At 41.3% G+C, this 18,245-nt stretch overlaps 1 protein-coding gene across 23 annotated transcripts in view; it reads right to left on the reverse strand.

Moving 5' to 3' along the window:
* KALRN (kalirin RhoGEF kinase) overlaps window positions 1–18,245 on the reverse strand; it is a 672,273-nt gene that overhangs the window by 266,291 nt on the left and 387,737 nt on the right. For 17 of the 23 annotated variants that reach the window (XM_058731109.1, XM_058731105.1, XM_058731102.1 and 14 more), the window contains exons 16-19: window positions 15,941–16,060; window positions 9,387–9,605; window positions 5,600–5,749; window positions 2,661–2,775 (exon numbers count right to left, since the gene is read on the reverse strand). In XM_058731109.1, the coding sequence (XP_058587092.1) occupies window positions 2,661–2,775; window positions 5,600–5,749; window positions 9,387–9,605; window positions 15,941–16,060 (604 nt within the window). The remainder of the gene's footprint in view (window positions 1–2,660; window positions 2,776–5,599; window positions 5,750–9,386; window positions 9,606–15,940; window positions 16,061–18,245) is intronic. The other 6 variants (XM_058731107.1, XM_058731112.1, XM_058731108.1 and 3 more) reach the window with 1 other exon arrangement.

Consider the following 18,245-nt stretch of genomic DNA (forward strand, 5'->3'; position numbering starts at 1 on the left):
ATTTATTAAGCACTTGCTAGGTAGCAAGCACATATTCTCATAATACTCTGTGATGCACATACCACTAATACCTCCATTTAGAGATGAAGACACGGAGGTTCAGAGAGGCTAGGTAACTTGCCCAGGGTCATTCAGATAGAAACGTTTGACCTCAGAGCCTGAGTCCTTAGCTACCTTGGTCCTCTGGGTTAGAGGGGCTGAGAAGCACAGACTACCACTACAGAAGCTTTACAAAAAAGGGCACAATCAAATCACAGTACTTGTACTTCGAACTTATAGTGCATCCTCCTGGAAGGACAAAAATCTGTCTCTCTTCCTTTAAGGCTGAGAACTTTCATAGGTCTCAATTAGTCACCAATCCCTATATGTATGCCTTTATTATGTAACATTTTAGTTCCTCCACAAAGAGACAAATTGCCCTGCTTTAAGGCTTAGCCGTGTGACCTGATCTGGCAAATGTGTTGTTAACAGATATTATACAAGCAGGAACTTAGTGTGCTTGTGCACATGACCTTGCCATCACCACTATAAGGAGTTTTCCTGGGTAATTTCTCCTTCAACTGGGGTCCCAGAATTAATACATGTGGAACAGGCAAGAACCCAACCTGCAGTGAAGGCACCAAGCCAGCCAGACTTGCAGCATGAAACAAAGCCGCATTGCTAAGCCCAGCCAAGACCGCTGGTCCCCAGCCAATGCAGTCACTTGAACAATAAATGCTTACAGTTGAATGTCACTGAATTTTTGCTTGTTATGCCATAATAATTGCACCTGTAATACAAACTTAAAATAAGTGGTCCTGGCCTTGGGTCCAGGCAGCAGGTGGAAAGGAAATAGGTATTGGAGAAATTGTAGGTCCCTGCTTAGGTGGAAGCTTCAATTGGGCAAAGACAAGTAAGAACCTGTGTTTATTTTAATCTTTTGGCCTCCTAATCCTTGTTTTGCTCACTGCAGAATCTTCTGCGGTGGTTAAGAGAATCAACCCTGATCAGGCAAAAATCCTAGAGTTTCAGATTTCATTTCTCCCCTTTCTGGAAAGCTTCCCTATGGACACAACAACCTGCCCTCACCCTTATGAAGGTGCAGCATACTCTGGTCTTTCTGGGTGCCTGCCACTCCTGGTACAGTGAGGTGTAGGGGGAGGCACGTGCTCTCTCAGCAGGCAGTTGGCCTCACCCGGACTGCTGCCAGCACTGCAATGTGCACGAAGGACAGAGTGACATAATGCCAGCCACCCACGGGTCCCCTGACCTCAAACAGGGAGCATATCTGGAAAAGGAACCCTGCTTCCTTCTTCTCTGCAGCAAATTTTATTCCTAAGTGTAATTCTTCCCAGTGGCCTCTGATCTTCCCACCTCTCAAGCTCTCTGAGCAGGGAGGGAGGCCCTTCCTATGGCAGATCAGTGCCACCCACTTCTCAACTCTCAGCCTGTCCCCACCCCTCACTTCAGGTCAGTTTCAGCTCCCTCCCTAGCCTGGGTCTCCAGACTTGCAGTCTTCTGCTGTGTCAAGATGAGATGACACTTGTTAAATTCTTCACTCGAAGGCCAATTTCTGCATGGCCCATCATCAGTGATACCAATGATAATCATTTAAGCTGAAAGTGGTCACCTGATTAGCAATTATTGAAGGTTACTGATTTGTTCATACAATTGTAGATATATAGACTTCAGAGAGATATTAAAGATTATCTAGACCAGTAGTTATCTAAATTTTATGTGCACACAAATCATCTGCTTGGTTGGGGTGGAAGAGCTCTTGTCAAAATGAAGCTTCTCACTCAGCAGGTCTAGGCAGGGCCTGAGAGTCTGTGCTTCTCACATGTCTCCAGGTGATACCAGTGCTGCTGGTCTGGGGACCACGTTTTGAGGAACCAGAATTCAGACACCTTCCATTTTAAAGTAAGAAAACGGGGCTCTGGGGTGGCTCAGTCGGTCAAGCATCCAACTTTGGCTCAGGTCATGGTCTCACGTTTGGTGAGCTCAAGCCCTGCATCGGGTGAGCTTGAGCCCCACTTTGGGATTCTCTCTCTCTCTCTCTCTCTCTGCCCCGAGCTCACTCGCATTCTCTCTCAAAATTAAGAATATAAATAAATAAATAAATAAATAAATAAATAACATAAGAAACTGAAATTATAAAAGCTTACATGGTAAGTCATAACGCCAGGATTAGAATTTGGTTTTATGCTTCTCAGTCTGTGTCTTGTTTCTGGGCTGTAAGATACCCTAGTCTTGTGCTCTTCAATATATGTTAGCCACATCTGGATATTTACATTTAAGTTAATTAATATTCAATAAAAGGAAAAATTTAGTTCCTCAGTTGCATTCGCCACATTTCAAGGGCTCAGTAGCCCATGTGACTAGTGGCTACTATACAAACGGTGTAGATACAGACCATTTCTTTTACTTCATAAAATTAAGTGTTGCTCTAGATCAAGATAACTGAAAAAGTGCCGGGGAAATTACGTCTTCATTTTTCCATTCCAAATCCTGATGTGTGTTTAAAAATTGCCCAGGAATCACCACTGCCCATGCCATCTCACATCAACATTTTTCTTATCCAAGGAGAAGAATCAGGAAATCTGAGGTTGCATAAAGACCAGGTACACAGCCTCCGGTCAGTCCTGCCGATGTGGCTCATGGCTGGAAGCCCCCACACTGACCTTTCACTTGCTGCTCAGGTCCCCGCGTGTGGCTGGCGGCACTGGGCATGCTGACGTTGTTCCTGTGGATGTACTTGAGAAACACTTCAGCGTTCCGCCGCGCCAGGGTACAGGCCTGAGAGAGACAAAGGTGTGAGGACCCCAGCAGGTGTATGGGGTCTAAGACACTGGAAAAGGGGTGCTGGTGGTGAGGTTTCTGGAGCTCTGGGTAAGCAGAGCCCTGGAGGCCACTTCTGGTTCACAGATACTCCAATCCCAATGCAGGAGGCTCACCCTTTTGTGGAAGAAAGAATCACTCCCTGGGCTTCTCCCCTTTCCATCCCAGCTCAAAACCAGAAATCAGCCATCCCTTGACTCCCTATATGTTGATTCAGTGTTAATAATGTCATAGTTACTGCCTCAGGCTGGTTTTCCTCTGCCACCAGAATGCCTCTTATATGACCACTGGGGTAAGTCACTTTAACATTAGTTTAGACTTGAGAAAGCAAATTTGGTAAACAAACCTATTAACCATACATTCCATATCCAAATGGAAATTACATTAAAAAAAACTTATTTGTCCATAAAATCCACGCCCACCTCAGTGACACTAATATCCTACTGCTGGGAAATAAGGATCTACACACAGGACTAAGAGCCATTCCACCACCCTCTTGACAATTCGTGCTAGCTGTGCATGGCAGAGGACAGGTCACGTTCTCCTTGTCCCCATGGAGGAGACCCAGGCCCCAAGTGGGCAGGAATCATGAAGCATGTCAGGGCTAGAATCTAGGACTACTGACAGATTATTCCTAGTTTCTCTCAAGGCCAAAGAATTTCTGAATTTCTTTGAGGTTTTCTTCTGTTGCAGAAGTAATGCAGCAGGGCCCCTTATCCACAGTTTCCATCTCTGCAGTGTCAGTTACCCGCAGTCAACTGCGGTCCAGAAGCAGGTGGTCCTCCTCCCGATGTGATGTAGCCTATCGCTACTTCACAGTGCCGACGTCATCCACCTCACTTCATCTCATCTTGTAGGCATTTTATCATCTCACAGCATCGCAAGAAGGATGAGTACAGTCCAATGAGGTATTTTGAAACACCACACTCACATAACTTTTATTATTGCATATTGTTACAGTTGTTCTATTTATTATCAGTTATCGTTGTTCAACTCTTACTGTGCCAAATTTATAAATTAAACGTTATCATAGGTATACACACATAGGAAAAAGCATAGTATATATAAGTTCAGGCATCCACTGGGAGTCTTGGAACATATCCCCCATGGATAAGGGAGATTATGATACATGCTAGTCCACTAATTTTTAATCTACAGTTTTCACTATTATCTCTAAACAAAACTGTCAAATTTTGACACCTTTTTACATTTAGCAACTGATTCTACAAATTATGCTGTAAAAAATTATTTTAAATTTTGCATTAGTAACAATTGTTTCTGGGAGCTCTGGTAAAAGACTGTTGGTGAGTCTATCCACCATGAAGTCCATGAATTTAACAGCTGGATGGTGGTCCAAAGCTAAAGTATCCACCATAGATCAACTAATACACATAAATGGAGAACTCAGTGTCTGCCATTGGGCATTTGATTCCCACAGCAACAGGGAGTTTCTCACCTATGATTTTAGGCACATATGGAAAACATTTTTTTCTTTCAGGCTTCAAAAGAAACATGTAATTTTATGAAGTAATATCTTTATGCCTCTTTTAAAATTCTTTAATATGCTCCACTTAAATTATTGTTTTAAACTTTGTTTTATACTAGAAAAGACTTTTAAAATCTCTTAGGCCTGGTATAGAAGACTTTTTATTTAATCTTATTAGTAAGAGCTGATTACTAAGGGTTCTGATTGAGTGCAGGTGCAAGTGCCTGATAGGAGGAGTGCAGGGAGAAGCTATCTTAAAAAGAGAGAAAGGGAGAAAGAAAAAAGTAAAACTCAAAGAGGTGGTCAAGTATAGAAAATCCCTAATAAAAGAAAGTCAGTTAATTATAGAATTATAGAAAAGCAGTAGCAACATGTCAGAGTATAAAAATTCTCTTTGTACTTTCAGAAACCTGAAAGGAAGCAGAACATGAAAGCAAGAAATTTGAGAGTAAACAGAGCCTTTAGATAATTTTTAACACAGATGACTCTGGCAGAGAGAAGATCAAAGGCTAGAGGAAAGAGGCTTACTAGGACTTTCCACACCAGCTGAAAGCCTGCTCAGAGCAGGACTGTGCTTCCTCCCTGAGAAACCAGGGCTCTATTAAAAACCAAAACAAACAAACTGAGGTATTTCTCTCTTCACGCAACAGAATAAATAAGTGGTGTTATAGCCATTGGTTACTGATAATTGTTAGATTGATAAATAAGGTATCTAAATTTATTTAATTCTTGCCCTAAATTTTGCATCATCCATTTATAAAATATTTATTTTAATACTGATTTAATCTTGGCTTATATATTTCTTTCTTTTTAAATTTTTTTAAGTAATCTCTGTGCTCAATGTGGAGGTTCAAACTCACGACCCCAAAAGCGAGAGTCACATGCTCTACTGACTGAGACGACCAGGTGCCCCTGGGCTTATATATTTCAATTAAAAATATTTTTATAAACCAAACATCACTGGGTGAAACTATGTATTTTTCTCAATTAACAACATCAGCGGGATGTCATGATATTCGAACATGGCACCTGTACTAATGGTATATAATAACTGCCTAGTCATCTAGAAAGTGCTGAGAGAAATAATATTTGAAGTGTAACTTTTCAACCTTTCAGGCTAACCAGCCAGTATCTTCTTTTATCTTCTCTACAAATACCTCCCTTTAGATAAGAAGTGAGGAAAACAGGGGGATGGAAAGCTCATACGATGCCTGTGCGTGTGTGACAGAGTCAGAGAGAATGGAGACCAAGGAGCAAGGCTAATGTCTCACACTGTGGATGACAATGTGCTCTCACCTTAAGAAAGGCCTCCTTTTGTTCCAAATGTTTACTGATGAGTGGGATGACGTGGTCCATCTCTGCTGCTGGTCCCAGTTTGTCTCGTCCACCACACCAGTCCTCATCTCTCCGGTATTCTTGCTCTAAACTCTCTAGGACACTACAGACCTAATGAACCAAGGAGGAAAGGCTCTGTAGATTACTCGGTCAGGAAGGATTTTCTGAGAGGCTTCAGCTGACAGAACCCTGCACAGGTGACATGTTCCTTTTGAAGTTCCGTTTGTAGATTTAGAACATGCAGTGCCCCTGGGACATCTAAGAGAAGTCCAGGATGCAGTGGAGTTTGGGCGACTTGGAGTCATCTTCTGACAGTCGTTGGCTGAAGGCTGAAGCTATGGGGTTGATGACATCACTTAGGGAGAGTATACAGAGTAAGAAAGGAAGAAAGGCTAGTAATTTGTGGGGGAGGGGGGTTCAAAGTGTTTTGTGTATGTTCATTCTATCGCTGGAACCTCTTGAGGACTCTGTGAATATGGCAGAGCAGGAAAACGAAGTTTAGAGAAGATACTAGGATTGCCCAACCATCTGTACTTGCCCTACAGGAAGTAGCCCCAAACAGAAATAAAGGAGGAAGTGGCCGTGTTGAGGGATTTATGGGTCCTAAGTGAATGATTTCTTTCCTCCTCCTTGGCAAACATATCCCAGCAAAAATGTCTTGAGCTACCATCATAAGGCAATGACAACTTCAGGTCTTCTATTAGAAACTGTGCATTTCCTTCAGAGGATAACAAATCTAGGTTAACTTAAAAGATAGTGGTTCTCAAAGTGCTAAGAGGCCATACTCTAAAAGCAAAAGTGTTGCAAATGGCACTTGGATGGAAGTCAGGTTGGGTGCAACAGAAGGGGACCTAGGGCAGCCTTGTGTCAGGGCCTAGGGAAGGGTGCAGGAAATAGAAACCTGTATTCCTATACTTTCTTTTACTAGGCTTTGAAAGCTTGGCTATGGCAGCAGGGAGAACAGCTACAACTATCCTGGGTCCCCTTTGCCTGAGAAGGCCATCCCTTTTGATGAAGAGTGTGGTACTAGACAGGATGTTTACTGAGTGATGAACTGAGCTGAAAAATGTTCCAGGCAAATCACCCTCATGGCCAACATGCTCCCCATGTCATGAGAAGGCCTGTCCCAGAATCCTGCCTCCTCTGGCACCACACACCTCTCCTCATGCAAGGCGTGAATATGTGTAGGAAGGCCCATGTCTTGAGAGAAAACGGATTACAGACATGCAAAAAACTTTAAGAGTACTTAAGGCCTGTCCCATGATAATACTGAACTAAAAATCAATTTGGGAGCTAGAGGAAATGAAAAGATTAGCAAGCATAAGTCCTTTAATTTAACAGGTAAAGAAACAAATCCAGAGCGGTAAGGTAACCTTTGGCAAGGTCAAAGGCAAATTGACTGACTCCTTAATGTAGGGCTTTGTCCCCCTCAGCATCGTGGTCCATTAAAAACTAAAAGTGGTATATGATACTAGACGGGGATTAAACCTCATTAAAAAAGAATCTGGGTACAGGTATTTCCTGCTTTTCACAAGCTCACAACACCACTTCACGTTTATGAAAGACCTATGTTAGTACCTGTTTTTGCTAACTGAAAGAAATACGAGGATTTTTGGTTTTATGAAAAAAGGTGAAAAGTAAAACACAGTGTTCAGCATTTGTTCTGCGGGAAGCTGTCACAGAGGCAGCATGCACCCAAGTAGTGAGGGTGGTCCCCAGCCTCCTTCTCCAGGAACTATACTCAGCCTCTCAGCACCCAGCTGCCACAGCTCTGAACTGTGTCTGTGAGCATCTGTGCTTTATCTTGACTTATTCTGTGTGTCCGTTAGCAAGATGTGTCCCTAAGGTTTCAAAAGGGCCTATAAGAGGTTACTTTTGGGTCTGGGAATATTCAAAAATTTTTCCCATGTAAATTAATGGTCATTGCTTTTTTGCTTTACATCTGACTTGAGCTTACAAGTTTTCATAGGAACGCTCTACATTCAGATAGCAGGGGAAACCTATATTTAGTTGTCCAGCATCATTCTTTTCTTTATTTTTGAATTGTTTTGTCAAAATCAACTGACTGTATATTTGTGGGTCTCCTTCTGGAATCTCCATTCTGTTTCATTGTGTCTATTCTTACACCAACATCATTCTGTCTTGATCATTGTGGCTTTAGAGTAAGTCTTAAAATCAAGTAGTGTAACTCCTCCAACTTTTTTTTTTCTTTTCAAGATTGTTTGGCTATTCTTGATTCTTTGTATTTCCACATAAATCTTACAATCAGCATATCTTTTTTTTTTTTTTTACAAAAAAAAAGCCTTCTGGGATTTGATTGGGATTGTGTTGCATCTATAAACCATCCTACTCAGCTGCTCCCAATTCTGTGACCGTCAAAGGCATCATTACTCCAACAGAAAGGAGAAGTGAGAAAAGGTGTGGAGACTGGAACACTGGCTACTGGGCCCTCTGACAGGCATGTCATATTTGCTTCAAGACAGACTTTCTCATGGCCCCTGTAAGTCACCCAGAATATTTCTGATTGATTTCTACCAGGGAGCAATTCAAATGAGGAAAGTATTTTACATTAAATAAAATTACTTCTGTTTTTTTAAAATTATTATTGAGAGAGAGAGAAAAAGAACGAGTGAGGGAGGGGCAGAGAGAGATGGAGGGAGAGAATCCCAAGCAGGCTCCAGACTCAGCACAGAGCCTGATGTGAGGCTCGATCCCACGGCGCCTGGGATCATGACCTGAGCCAAATCACGAGTTGGATACTCAAATGACTAAGCCACCCAGGTGTCCCAAAATTACTGTGTTTTAAACCTCTATTTCATGAAAAGAATTCCCTTAAAAGCACCTGAATCATTTAAAAATCCTCTCGGCCCTGTGCATATTGCTGTACAGATGGGACAGTAAAGGGTCCACATCTTTAATGTCCTGCTGTATGTATCTCCTGCCTTTTCTCCCATGGCAGCACCATCCTACCAGTTAGGCTCATGGTCCACCAGTGACAGAGAACTGTTTCCTCCATCAGACTGAGAGCCCCACGAGTGAAAGTGCTGACTGTTTTTCAGGCATAGTGCCTGACTGTGGCAGATTAGATCACGGTCACTCTACTTTCCTGACCTTCATAGGAGGCATATACTTCCCTGCCTCATTGATGTTGGCTTGGCCCCGTGACTTGTTTCGGCCAAAAGGATGTTAGAACATGTAACACAAGCAGAGACTTGAGATGCAACTGCACAGTAGATTTTGGGCTCTTGCACTCTTGCTTTTCACCATAAATGTGCCTCAAATAGCTGCTGGTCAAGAAGGATGACAGACATGAGAGCAGATCTAGACCAAATTTATAGCCGGGAGCCCAGTTCCACCAAGCTTAGCCAAGATCAGCTGAACTCAAATACTTAAAAACAAAATGCTTATTGTTTTATGCCACTGAGTTGTGGGGTAGCATTACTGTGGCAATAGCTGACCCATACACCCCTCAAATCTAGTATTCAGTGCACACCCAATTTGTCCCTTAACATCTACGTCTGATGAGTTTGAGAAATTCATAAGAAGCAAGTCACATGGCTCACTTCTCTAAAGAAAATGTTATAAGGAAGCTAACTGTAGTATTTCCACATCATTTTTCTACTCTCAAAGGTTAGTACTGAGAAGACTAGCTTCTTGTTAAGGGAGATACTGCAGATTTGCAGTACGAGGGGAACAAAAAAGCCCTCCATCAACATCAGCCCCTCACACCCTGCAGCCCTTCCCTCACCTGTTCAGAAGTTTTATAAAATGCCACAGAGGCATTGACTAGTTTTAGCCGGTCTTCCATCTTCAGCATGAGCTGCTGCCAGTGGAGGGCCACCTTCTCGGCACATTCCCGGATGGCATCGGCATCATAGTGGCCGGCCTGGAGCAGAGCCTCAGCTTTCTGCTGTACCTGCAGGGCGCTCTGGTGCGTCTTCTGCAAGGAAGTGGCATGAAAGAGGGACTGGGCACAAGGGGAGGAGAGAGAGGTCCGTGGGAACGACCCAGGCGTGGTACAGGAGGGGGTGGAGTGAGGCGTGAGTGGAAAGATGCAGAAAAGTTAAAGAGCTTTAAATGGTAGATTCAAACATTTTGTCATGACGATTAATATATCACTGTTTTTAAAGCGTATTAAAAAAAAAAAAAGAACATCATGCATTTTCATTAACTGAATGCTCAGGACCCTGGCTCCTGCCCACCCCCCACCCCCACTCTCCTACTTGTATCACTGGTTCTAAAAACATCTCAGTTTCTGTGGTAGAAAAATAACAGTTGTGTATATATCTGCTCCCTGATTGGTTCATACACTAGTGAATTTTTCTTTTCAAATCTCATCATAAAATTGTTCACTGTAGTGAGTTTTCAAAGGAAGTTACTGCTGTAGTCCCATTTTACAGATCAAATAAACATAGCACATAAGAAAAAAAATCTCCATATAATACAAAGCTCAGCCAACAATGCAATTATTTTAAACATTAATAATTAGTTGAAAAGGACTCCAGGAGAAGGAATAAATTTGGCAAGTTAATAAAGCCTAAGAGTAGCATCTCACCATCACTTCGCTACCTCACCAAGGGAACAGAGCAGTGTAGTAGATAATTTAGCTCAATGTGTAATCCTTACATTATTACATTACTTATGTTTGCATTTAGGATAATATAAATATATATATATATATATACATATATATATATATACATACATATATATACATATATATGTATATATACATATACGTATATATGTATATATATATGTATATATATATGTATATATGTATATATGTATATATGTATATATATATATATATATGTATATATGTATATATATATATAATGGAAGGTTTATTTTCTTATTCAGGCTAAATGTGGTCTGCATTCTCTGATTCATATTAACTGTAGGAGGTAGGAAGACCAGGCTGGAGGACAGGGTGGCAGAGAGAGCCAAAAGGGATTAAAACTTACTAAAATAAAGTACGGATGTGGATGAAACAGGACTTCAAAGAGCTAATATTATTGCAACCTCAGCCATTGGGATGATTTCAACTCAATGGCATAGTGGTAATTTGGCTTCTGCATGTTTAAGAAAGTATAGCTCAGCTTCCAGTAAAAAGGGACAGCTAGCAGCCCAGTAATGTACTCCAGAACTACTTCTGCCCTTCTTGGGCAGCTGTGCAAGGACAGTCCCCAAGAGCTGATCCATTCAGCACTCCCTGTGTGAGTACAACCTCCCTCCTTTTCTTCTCTACACCACTGCTTCCCCTTCACCCTCATCCCAGAGGGCAGTTTGCATAGTCCTGTTGATTTTCCCTAGTCTGTCAACCATCTCCTGGCTTCCCTTCCCTGTTCTGAAATCTGTACTCAGTGTGAGCTATGTTAGCACGACAGCCTCCAGCAACCTAGACTCCTTTATTCCCTTGCTTTGCCACTGAATCAGCCCTCAGTCATGATGACCACATCAGAATTGGAGTTCCTAAATGCTGAACATGGCTAGAAAGAGTAAACTAAGGGGCAGAAATGATCCTTTATAAATCCCCGACTTCTTTCTCTGTTTTACTTATCGGCACCATTTTCTTTTCCTGTCTCCTAAATAGAGGGGTATCCCAAAGTGCATTCTCGGTTTTCCTTCACTTCTGCAGAGCTCTTATTTATTCCCATGGCTGCTATTATTTCCTCTTTGTAGATGACTCTCAGTATCCATCTCTCGCCCTACATCTGACCTTCATCTTTAATTGTCTTGAGCTGCCTGTCACGCTTCTCACTCCAGGTCAGCAGCACTGGTGCAGTTGATCTAGCTGCCTGCCCCATGTTAGCCACTTACAAAGATGCATTCTTAGTAAAAGAAATGAATGGTCTTCCTGGAGAGAGGAGGAATTCTCGCCAGTGAATGCAAATGGCTTGACTGCCCTGCCAGAGCCACCACCTTCCTCCTAGAGATCTTCTCAAGTTCCGCATCTAAAATGAAACTCCTTCCTCTGAAAGCATCTTCCAACAGCAGTCTACCATCTTCCCTCCTTGTTGTCGCCTGGGGTTCCAATAGTGACATCATCCTTGACTTGTTCCTCAAGGAACAACATCCTTGACTGGTCTAGCCCACGTCATGCCTAGACTGCTGTGGTGGTTCCAGTGCTAGTCTCCTTGCCTTCCATTTCTAATCCATCAAACCCATCCTTCACATTTCATACAGATAAATTTGATTTCCTGTAATAGGAAGTTCTTGGATGAAGTGACTTCTAATGTTCTTCCGGCTCTGAAACTCTAATTTGATGCTATAATATCATTCCCTTCTCTCAACTCAAAAGCCTTCAGTGGTTCCCCTACTGCTGTGAAATTAAGTCCAAACTTAAAAGATGTCATTAAAGTCTCCTCCCAATGTAGTCTGTAACACTATCATCTACTACCTCCTTACAAAAACCCTCTGAAAACACACTATGCACTTTTTAATTTTCGCTACCTTCATTCTTCCTGCCTTTTAATGAACATCCCTTATTCTCTCCCACTTATGGTCCAGTAGTACTTTGAGACTCAGCTCAAATCTGAGCTGTTTTTGGTGGGGAGGGGGTGTGCCTGGGTGGCTCATGGTTTGTGAGTTCGAGCCCTGCATCTGGCTCTGTGCTGACAGTGCAGAACCTGCTTGGGATTCTCTCTCTCTCCCTCTCTCTCTGCTCCTCCTCCACTCTCACTCTCTCTCACTCTCAAAATAAATGAGTAAACTTAAAAAAAAATGTCTTTTGGGGACTTCTGGGGAAGATGGTTGGATAGGAAGATCCTAACCACAGGGGAGGTCAGTGGGGAATGGGTTAAATAGGTGATGGGGATTAAGAGTACACTTATCATCATGAACACTGGGTAATGTTTAGAACTGTTGAATCACTATATTGTACATCTGAAACTAATATAACACTGTATGTTAACTATATTAAAATGAATTTTTTTTAACTGAATACAAAAATCTTTTTGGACAGCTGGACTCACTAAAAACTACTCTCTTCTGAATCATCTAATATTTGGCTGATTCTCCTTACTTAGACTGTGAAACTCTCAAAGCAATGACTGCTTTAAAAATCACTTTAATAACTGTCATTTATCCAAGGGTATATGCTATACCAAGCACTGTGCTTACATATATTTGTTCTTTCTTACGACACCACTATAAGGTGGGCATTATTATTCCTATTTTACAAATAAAAAAAAAAAATGAGGCTCAGGCCGGTTGAATGACTTTCCCAAAAATGTACAGCCAAGGAAGTGATGAGACCAGGAATAAGATTCAGGTTTGACTATTCCTATGTTCATTCCCACCATATCACACCAGACTGTTTTATCTCTAGAAATTAGAATGGCATCTACAGTGCTTCACTCAGAGGAAGGGTTCACCAAATGAACATTAGTGATTATGATAATTAACTGGCTTCTCAATATATGAAATCAGCATGTAATTGTCATCAAAATCCCATCATTATGTCTTTTTCTCTGAGAGTGAAGGAATAACTCTAATTGTCCTATAATTTAGGCTATGTAATAAATCCTCTTCCTTATTATGAAACTCATTATATCTGATAGTCCTTGGAACTCCATCCCCTTTAATTTCCAAAATGACAAACTCTTATGCACACGACATAATCTTGCTTTGATACGCCTGAGTCATTATTTTGCATGTACTTCTACTCTCTACTATGTAATCCTATTGAATATTATATCTTTAAGACATGGATTACCAAGGATGTTAATATATGATGTAAAATAGGAGTACATGGAAGAAAATTGAACCAAATCAATTGAATTTATTACCCAGTTTTAACTACTTTTTCTGCCATAATGCTCATACTTAAAATGCATAAGAGGATTTCAAATAAAATAGATTTTAAAATTGAGCTTATCTCTATAATATTCACAGTTCTTGAAACCCCATCAGCCATAACATTTTGCATACTAACAAACAATAACTTGGGTCTGTTGATGAATCTATACTTTGGGTGCTTTGTTCTGGTCTCTGTTCTTAACTGTTCTGTTTTCCTGAAACCCAGGGTACTTCCAGTAAAATTTCTGACCTTCTTCGGGGAGACCAAAACCTTAAAACCCATAAATCCACCCAAGCTATGGTAAGCAGACATTCTAGTCTGCCCATGATATTGTTAGTATATGCCTATTTTTTCTAGCTTAATTAGTAATAATTCCCTTCTTCCCTCTCAGAAGTGTCTCAGTTTTAACAATAAATTATATGATCATCCTACCCACACTTATTTTGTTTTCCCTTCTGGAACATAGGATTTTTTCTCAGGGTCCAAGAAGTCAAATTATGTTCTCTATCAGCCATTACTTGGAAAGGCCTCAGTAACACCATCAAAGTGGGCCAAGCCAAACCAGGCTAGTCAGATCCCCTTTCAAACTGCTTCAATTTTCCTTGGCATATTTTCCCCTTGATGCAGAACATGGTCTAAACCAACACATTTAGGGAGAAGCACAGGCTCCCTGGAGAAGGAGCAAATTGGAAGTTTATTATTTTAACTATGCGACAGACCCTGCCCACCCTCCACTCCCATGATCTTCCTGAAATCCTATCTGCTCTCCTATCTCCTCTTCAGACTATAGACATATACTCCACAGGGGCCTATATCTCAATATCAATTCCAAGAATATTTGATCAAGTTGCACCCATGTAATTAAGAAACCTACATGCTTAGTGAGCTTCTATTCTGTAAGGGTGCGACAGCACCATTGCAAATTAATACATACTGCATATGCAGGTCGTGGGATTTAGTCACTTCACTAGCAGAGCTGATGCATTTACCCAGTTTTCCACTAGCTCACTGAAATGCTCAAGTACGTCATGACACTTGGTTTTACTTGCCCAACATTTGCTTATGGAACAGGGAATTTAATTACCTGATAGGGCAGGTAAACCTTCACAGCTGAGATAAACAAGGAGGAGGTGTGGCCAACAGTGGTCTTCTCTCTGTCTAGCACTCTCACAGCTCCATGCCATGCCCCTAGTCTGCCCAACCTCTGTTCCCTTCATGCTGACTCTCTATGGGGCTTTGACCACTGTGTGCCTGATTTTCAACTGTAACCCCAATCCTGATTTTTTCTTGACAGTGAATAGGTCTTAACAACTTTCATATTTGGGCATGCCAGTAAAAGGGAAAGAGGCAGCTGATGATAATAAAACCTCTCTTCTCTCCTTAGTTCCTCCTTAGAAAATTATTTGCCCACACTGTGTGTGCAATATATAGCCTATTTTAAAATCTCAAATCCCAGACAGTAAACTAGGACTAGTACTGGTTCCTACGAAGATAGCAGGCTATCTATGATTACTGTATTAAAGATATAAGTATGGGCATGAACAGCTAAAATTTTATCATTATTGTGTAAAATTCTCATTAACAGTCATTTTTTTTTTTAGTAAAAGATAACACCTTTGCATTTCTTATTCACTCAAAAGTGGGTTGACGTTTATACTGAACCACAAGTAATGGATGTCTTTCAAGGTTTCTCTGTTCCCGTTGGTGCTGAACTTATTTTTAATATAGTTTCCATGTCCCATTTCCTACTCTTTCCCCCACACCACTCTAAGGCAATCAGCTCAAGTCTCTTTGGGAAGGAGAATGTTCTAGTAGAAAGGATAATTAAAGGTATTATTTAAAGCAAGATGAAAAAAATTATATCAGATTGTTGTAAGAGGAAATTTTATTTTAAAATAGTCTTTAAGACAAGTCTTGGCTGGTGAACTTCTGGTTTCAGTTTATTCTTGAAACGTGACTTATCAAACAGCTACTCTCAGTGAAGCAAACTATCTGGTGCAACCTGCTCCAGTGCTCATTGTTCTTGGTAAGAGGCAGAATCTGACAAGAAAATCTAAATATTACCTAGGAATCAAAGGTTTTAAAATGGAATACTAATGTACAAATGACTTTTGTACTTGTCTATCTTCAATTCTGAGTGATCTTCAAACGGACTTCTAACCTTTTGGCTTTACTAGTCTCACATGGTGTATAGTCCATGATGTACAAAAAGCTCAGTGTACCCGGGGCCTTAAGGTGAAAGGTACCAATGGGTAACCAAGATGCACATTTGTGGTGTGAATACTTGTCTTCTCATACTAGGACTCCTTGGGGGTGATGAACCCTTGCATTTGCTTCTCCATCAATTCCTGTGTAATAGGGAGCTACCTGGACCATTTAACCAGAAAGAGTTAAGGCTTCACTACCTAAAGAAATGCCCACATCTTGAGGAATCATCTTGCCTGAAGTGCAGAGCAGAATGGGGAAGGGAGGACAGTGTAGTCAGATTTGGGTGTTACCTCGATTGCCAGTTGGAACTGCTCGTGTTCCCTCTGCAGCTGCTCTGCTTCAGACAAAGAGCTGGCATTGACCAGGCTGGCATTAAGCATTGACTCCCCATTGCGGATCCATCCCAGGACCTAGGGAGTCAGGACAAGAACACAGGTGAATGGCCTTTGCAACGTCCCCAGAGCTCTTGCTTTCTCTGACTGGTCCTTCAGTCAGACCCTGCTATTTTCTGACCACACTTGGAGAGAGGACAGGAAGGCTCTGGATAATGCTCATCTCTGCAATCTTACCTGGCACCATGTGCCATAAGGTTCTTATTGTAAGTATCAACCTCATTCTTTGATACATTTATTCTACTCTACCCTTATTACCCCTCTGTCCCAATTTCCTCACCCACTTAATTTAAACATTATCTGATTGTATTGTATGTACACTTCTGAAGTTCAACATCCCACCATACTCTGTCCCCCCAAATGTAAACTAGGGCAATATACGTGTCATGCTTTGTCTCACACAGTGCCTAGCACAGTGCCTTGCAGGTGGTGAGTATGCAGTAATGTTTTTGAAAAAGGGAATATTATCTATTGTATAGACAATACCCAAATCACACCTGAACAAGTGGGTCCAACCTCTTATGACTTGCAAAATAGTTAAAAGTAGACAAGTCTGAGCTTTGACAGGTCAATGACCCAAAGGAAAGAGGAGGGAGAAAGAAAACAAGTAAAACAGCATAAATAATCCATACACTGGATCATTATAAAAAAAAAAAAAAGGCAGGGGGAGAGGAAGTTATAATTGATTTATATTATCTAGAGGCAATGGCTAGGCTAAGTAAAATTTCTAGGTGACCTTAATTAGTACTGGAGAAAGAGAATTCAGTTATGGAATATTAGAATAGAAGGAGAAACAGCTGACACTGTCTAGACAGTCCTAGGTGAAATGGACATGTGGCAATTCTCCAGCTAAGATCGAGTCAAGTGCAAATCATCACACTGGAAGAATCAGGCCTTAAAAATCTACCTTGCGTCTTGTCACCAGAAAATTGCCAAATACTTTCTTTATTAGGGAGTCTAAGAGCCCACTTGGAGAGGAATTAAAGATTCTTCTGAAATTTCAAGATCAGTACATATCATCCATCTGTTACTTTAAGGCAAAGGAGAAGATACCACAATCTGTTTCAGATTTTTGCAGACTTTTTTCCCCCTCTCAACTTCTTCATGCTCAACAGTTAGAAAAATACTAAGCCTGGGCTCTCCTATTCCACAATCCTCATAGGCAGTTCTCAAATTTCCTCCTTGGGCAGAAAATGACTGATGACATATTGTACACGGATAACACTAGGGCAAAAATCCTGTGGAAGCTGGGCTATTTTGATTGAGATGCTAACTCATGGCCAGTCTGGCAGATTGTGGATGAGATGCCAAATCTGTAAAGCAATTAGTCGCAGGAATACTGCTCAGAGTGTGTATGTGGGAAATGTCTGATGCCAGTGGGGTACTGTGGCTGGCTGGCTAGAGGTGCTAATGATTTCCTAAAGCCGCCTGTGAGTTTGAGTACATGCATACATGGATTGCGTGGCCAAAAGCTTCAGCTCTTTGGAAAATGGAACTCACAATATATACTTTTGAACTATGCAAGTCCTTCTGCCATGCTTCATTGCATTTTGCTTAGTTCAAGATTCATTGGAGGGTGTCAGAGAAACATTTACTCTGTGTGCATCACAAATCAACGTTTGAGGGGCAATTTGACTCCCTCTGGGCCTCCTGAGTCTTGCTGGCATATGTTACCTTCTAGTTTCAGCCAACTGGAAACATCAGTTATAGCTGTGGTGATGGGGATCTCCATTAACTAGGTTTCCATTTAGATATTATAGGCTCCAGTCTCTGCGTCGTTCATTAAGTCATGCCATATCCTTGATATTCTTACTCATTTTGATCTTCCAAATGCTGTTTATAAAGGCATGTCAGGTCACCAGAGTGGGAATTTTGATTTTAGGAAGATAAAAATGCATGTTTATATCCATGGCTTAGGTTCAGGGGTGGGACTGATTCTTATACCCGAGTCAGTCCTCGAAGTAGGACTGGGATAGTGAAGAAAAAACACAAAGTCTGCAGTCAGAACACCTGGCATTTTTTACTACCTGGAAAAACCACAAAACCCTCAGTTTTCTCATCTACAAAATTAACATAATAGTACCTTTCCTTTCTACATCAGGGCTGATAAGATGTAAAACCTGCCGATGGTAGAGGTGGTGATGTTTAGTTTTGGAGCAAAGCGAGGTAATGCTATGATTCTTCATTTACCCGTCTCACAATG

The sequence above is a fragment of the Neofelis nebulosa genome, chromosome 5 (genome assembly GCF_028018385.1).
Source record: "Neofelis nebulosa isolate mNeoNeb1 chromosome 5, mNeoNeb1.pri, whole genome shotgun sequence".
Lineage (NCBI taxonomy): Eukaryota > Metazoa > Chordata > Mammalia > Carnivora > Felidae > Neofelis > Neofelis nebulosa.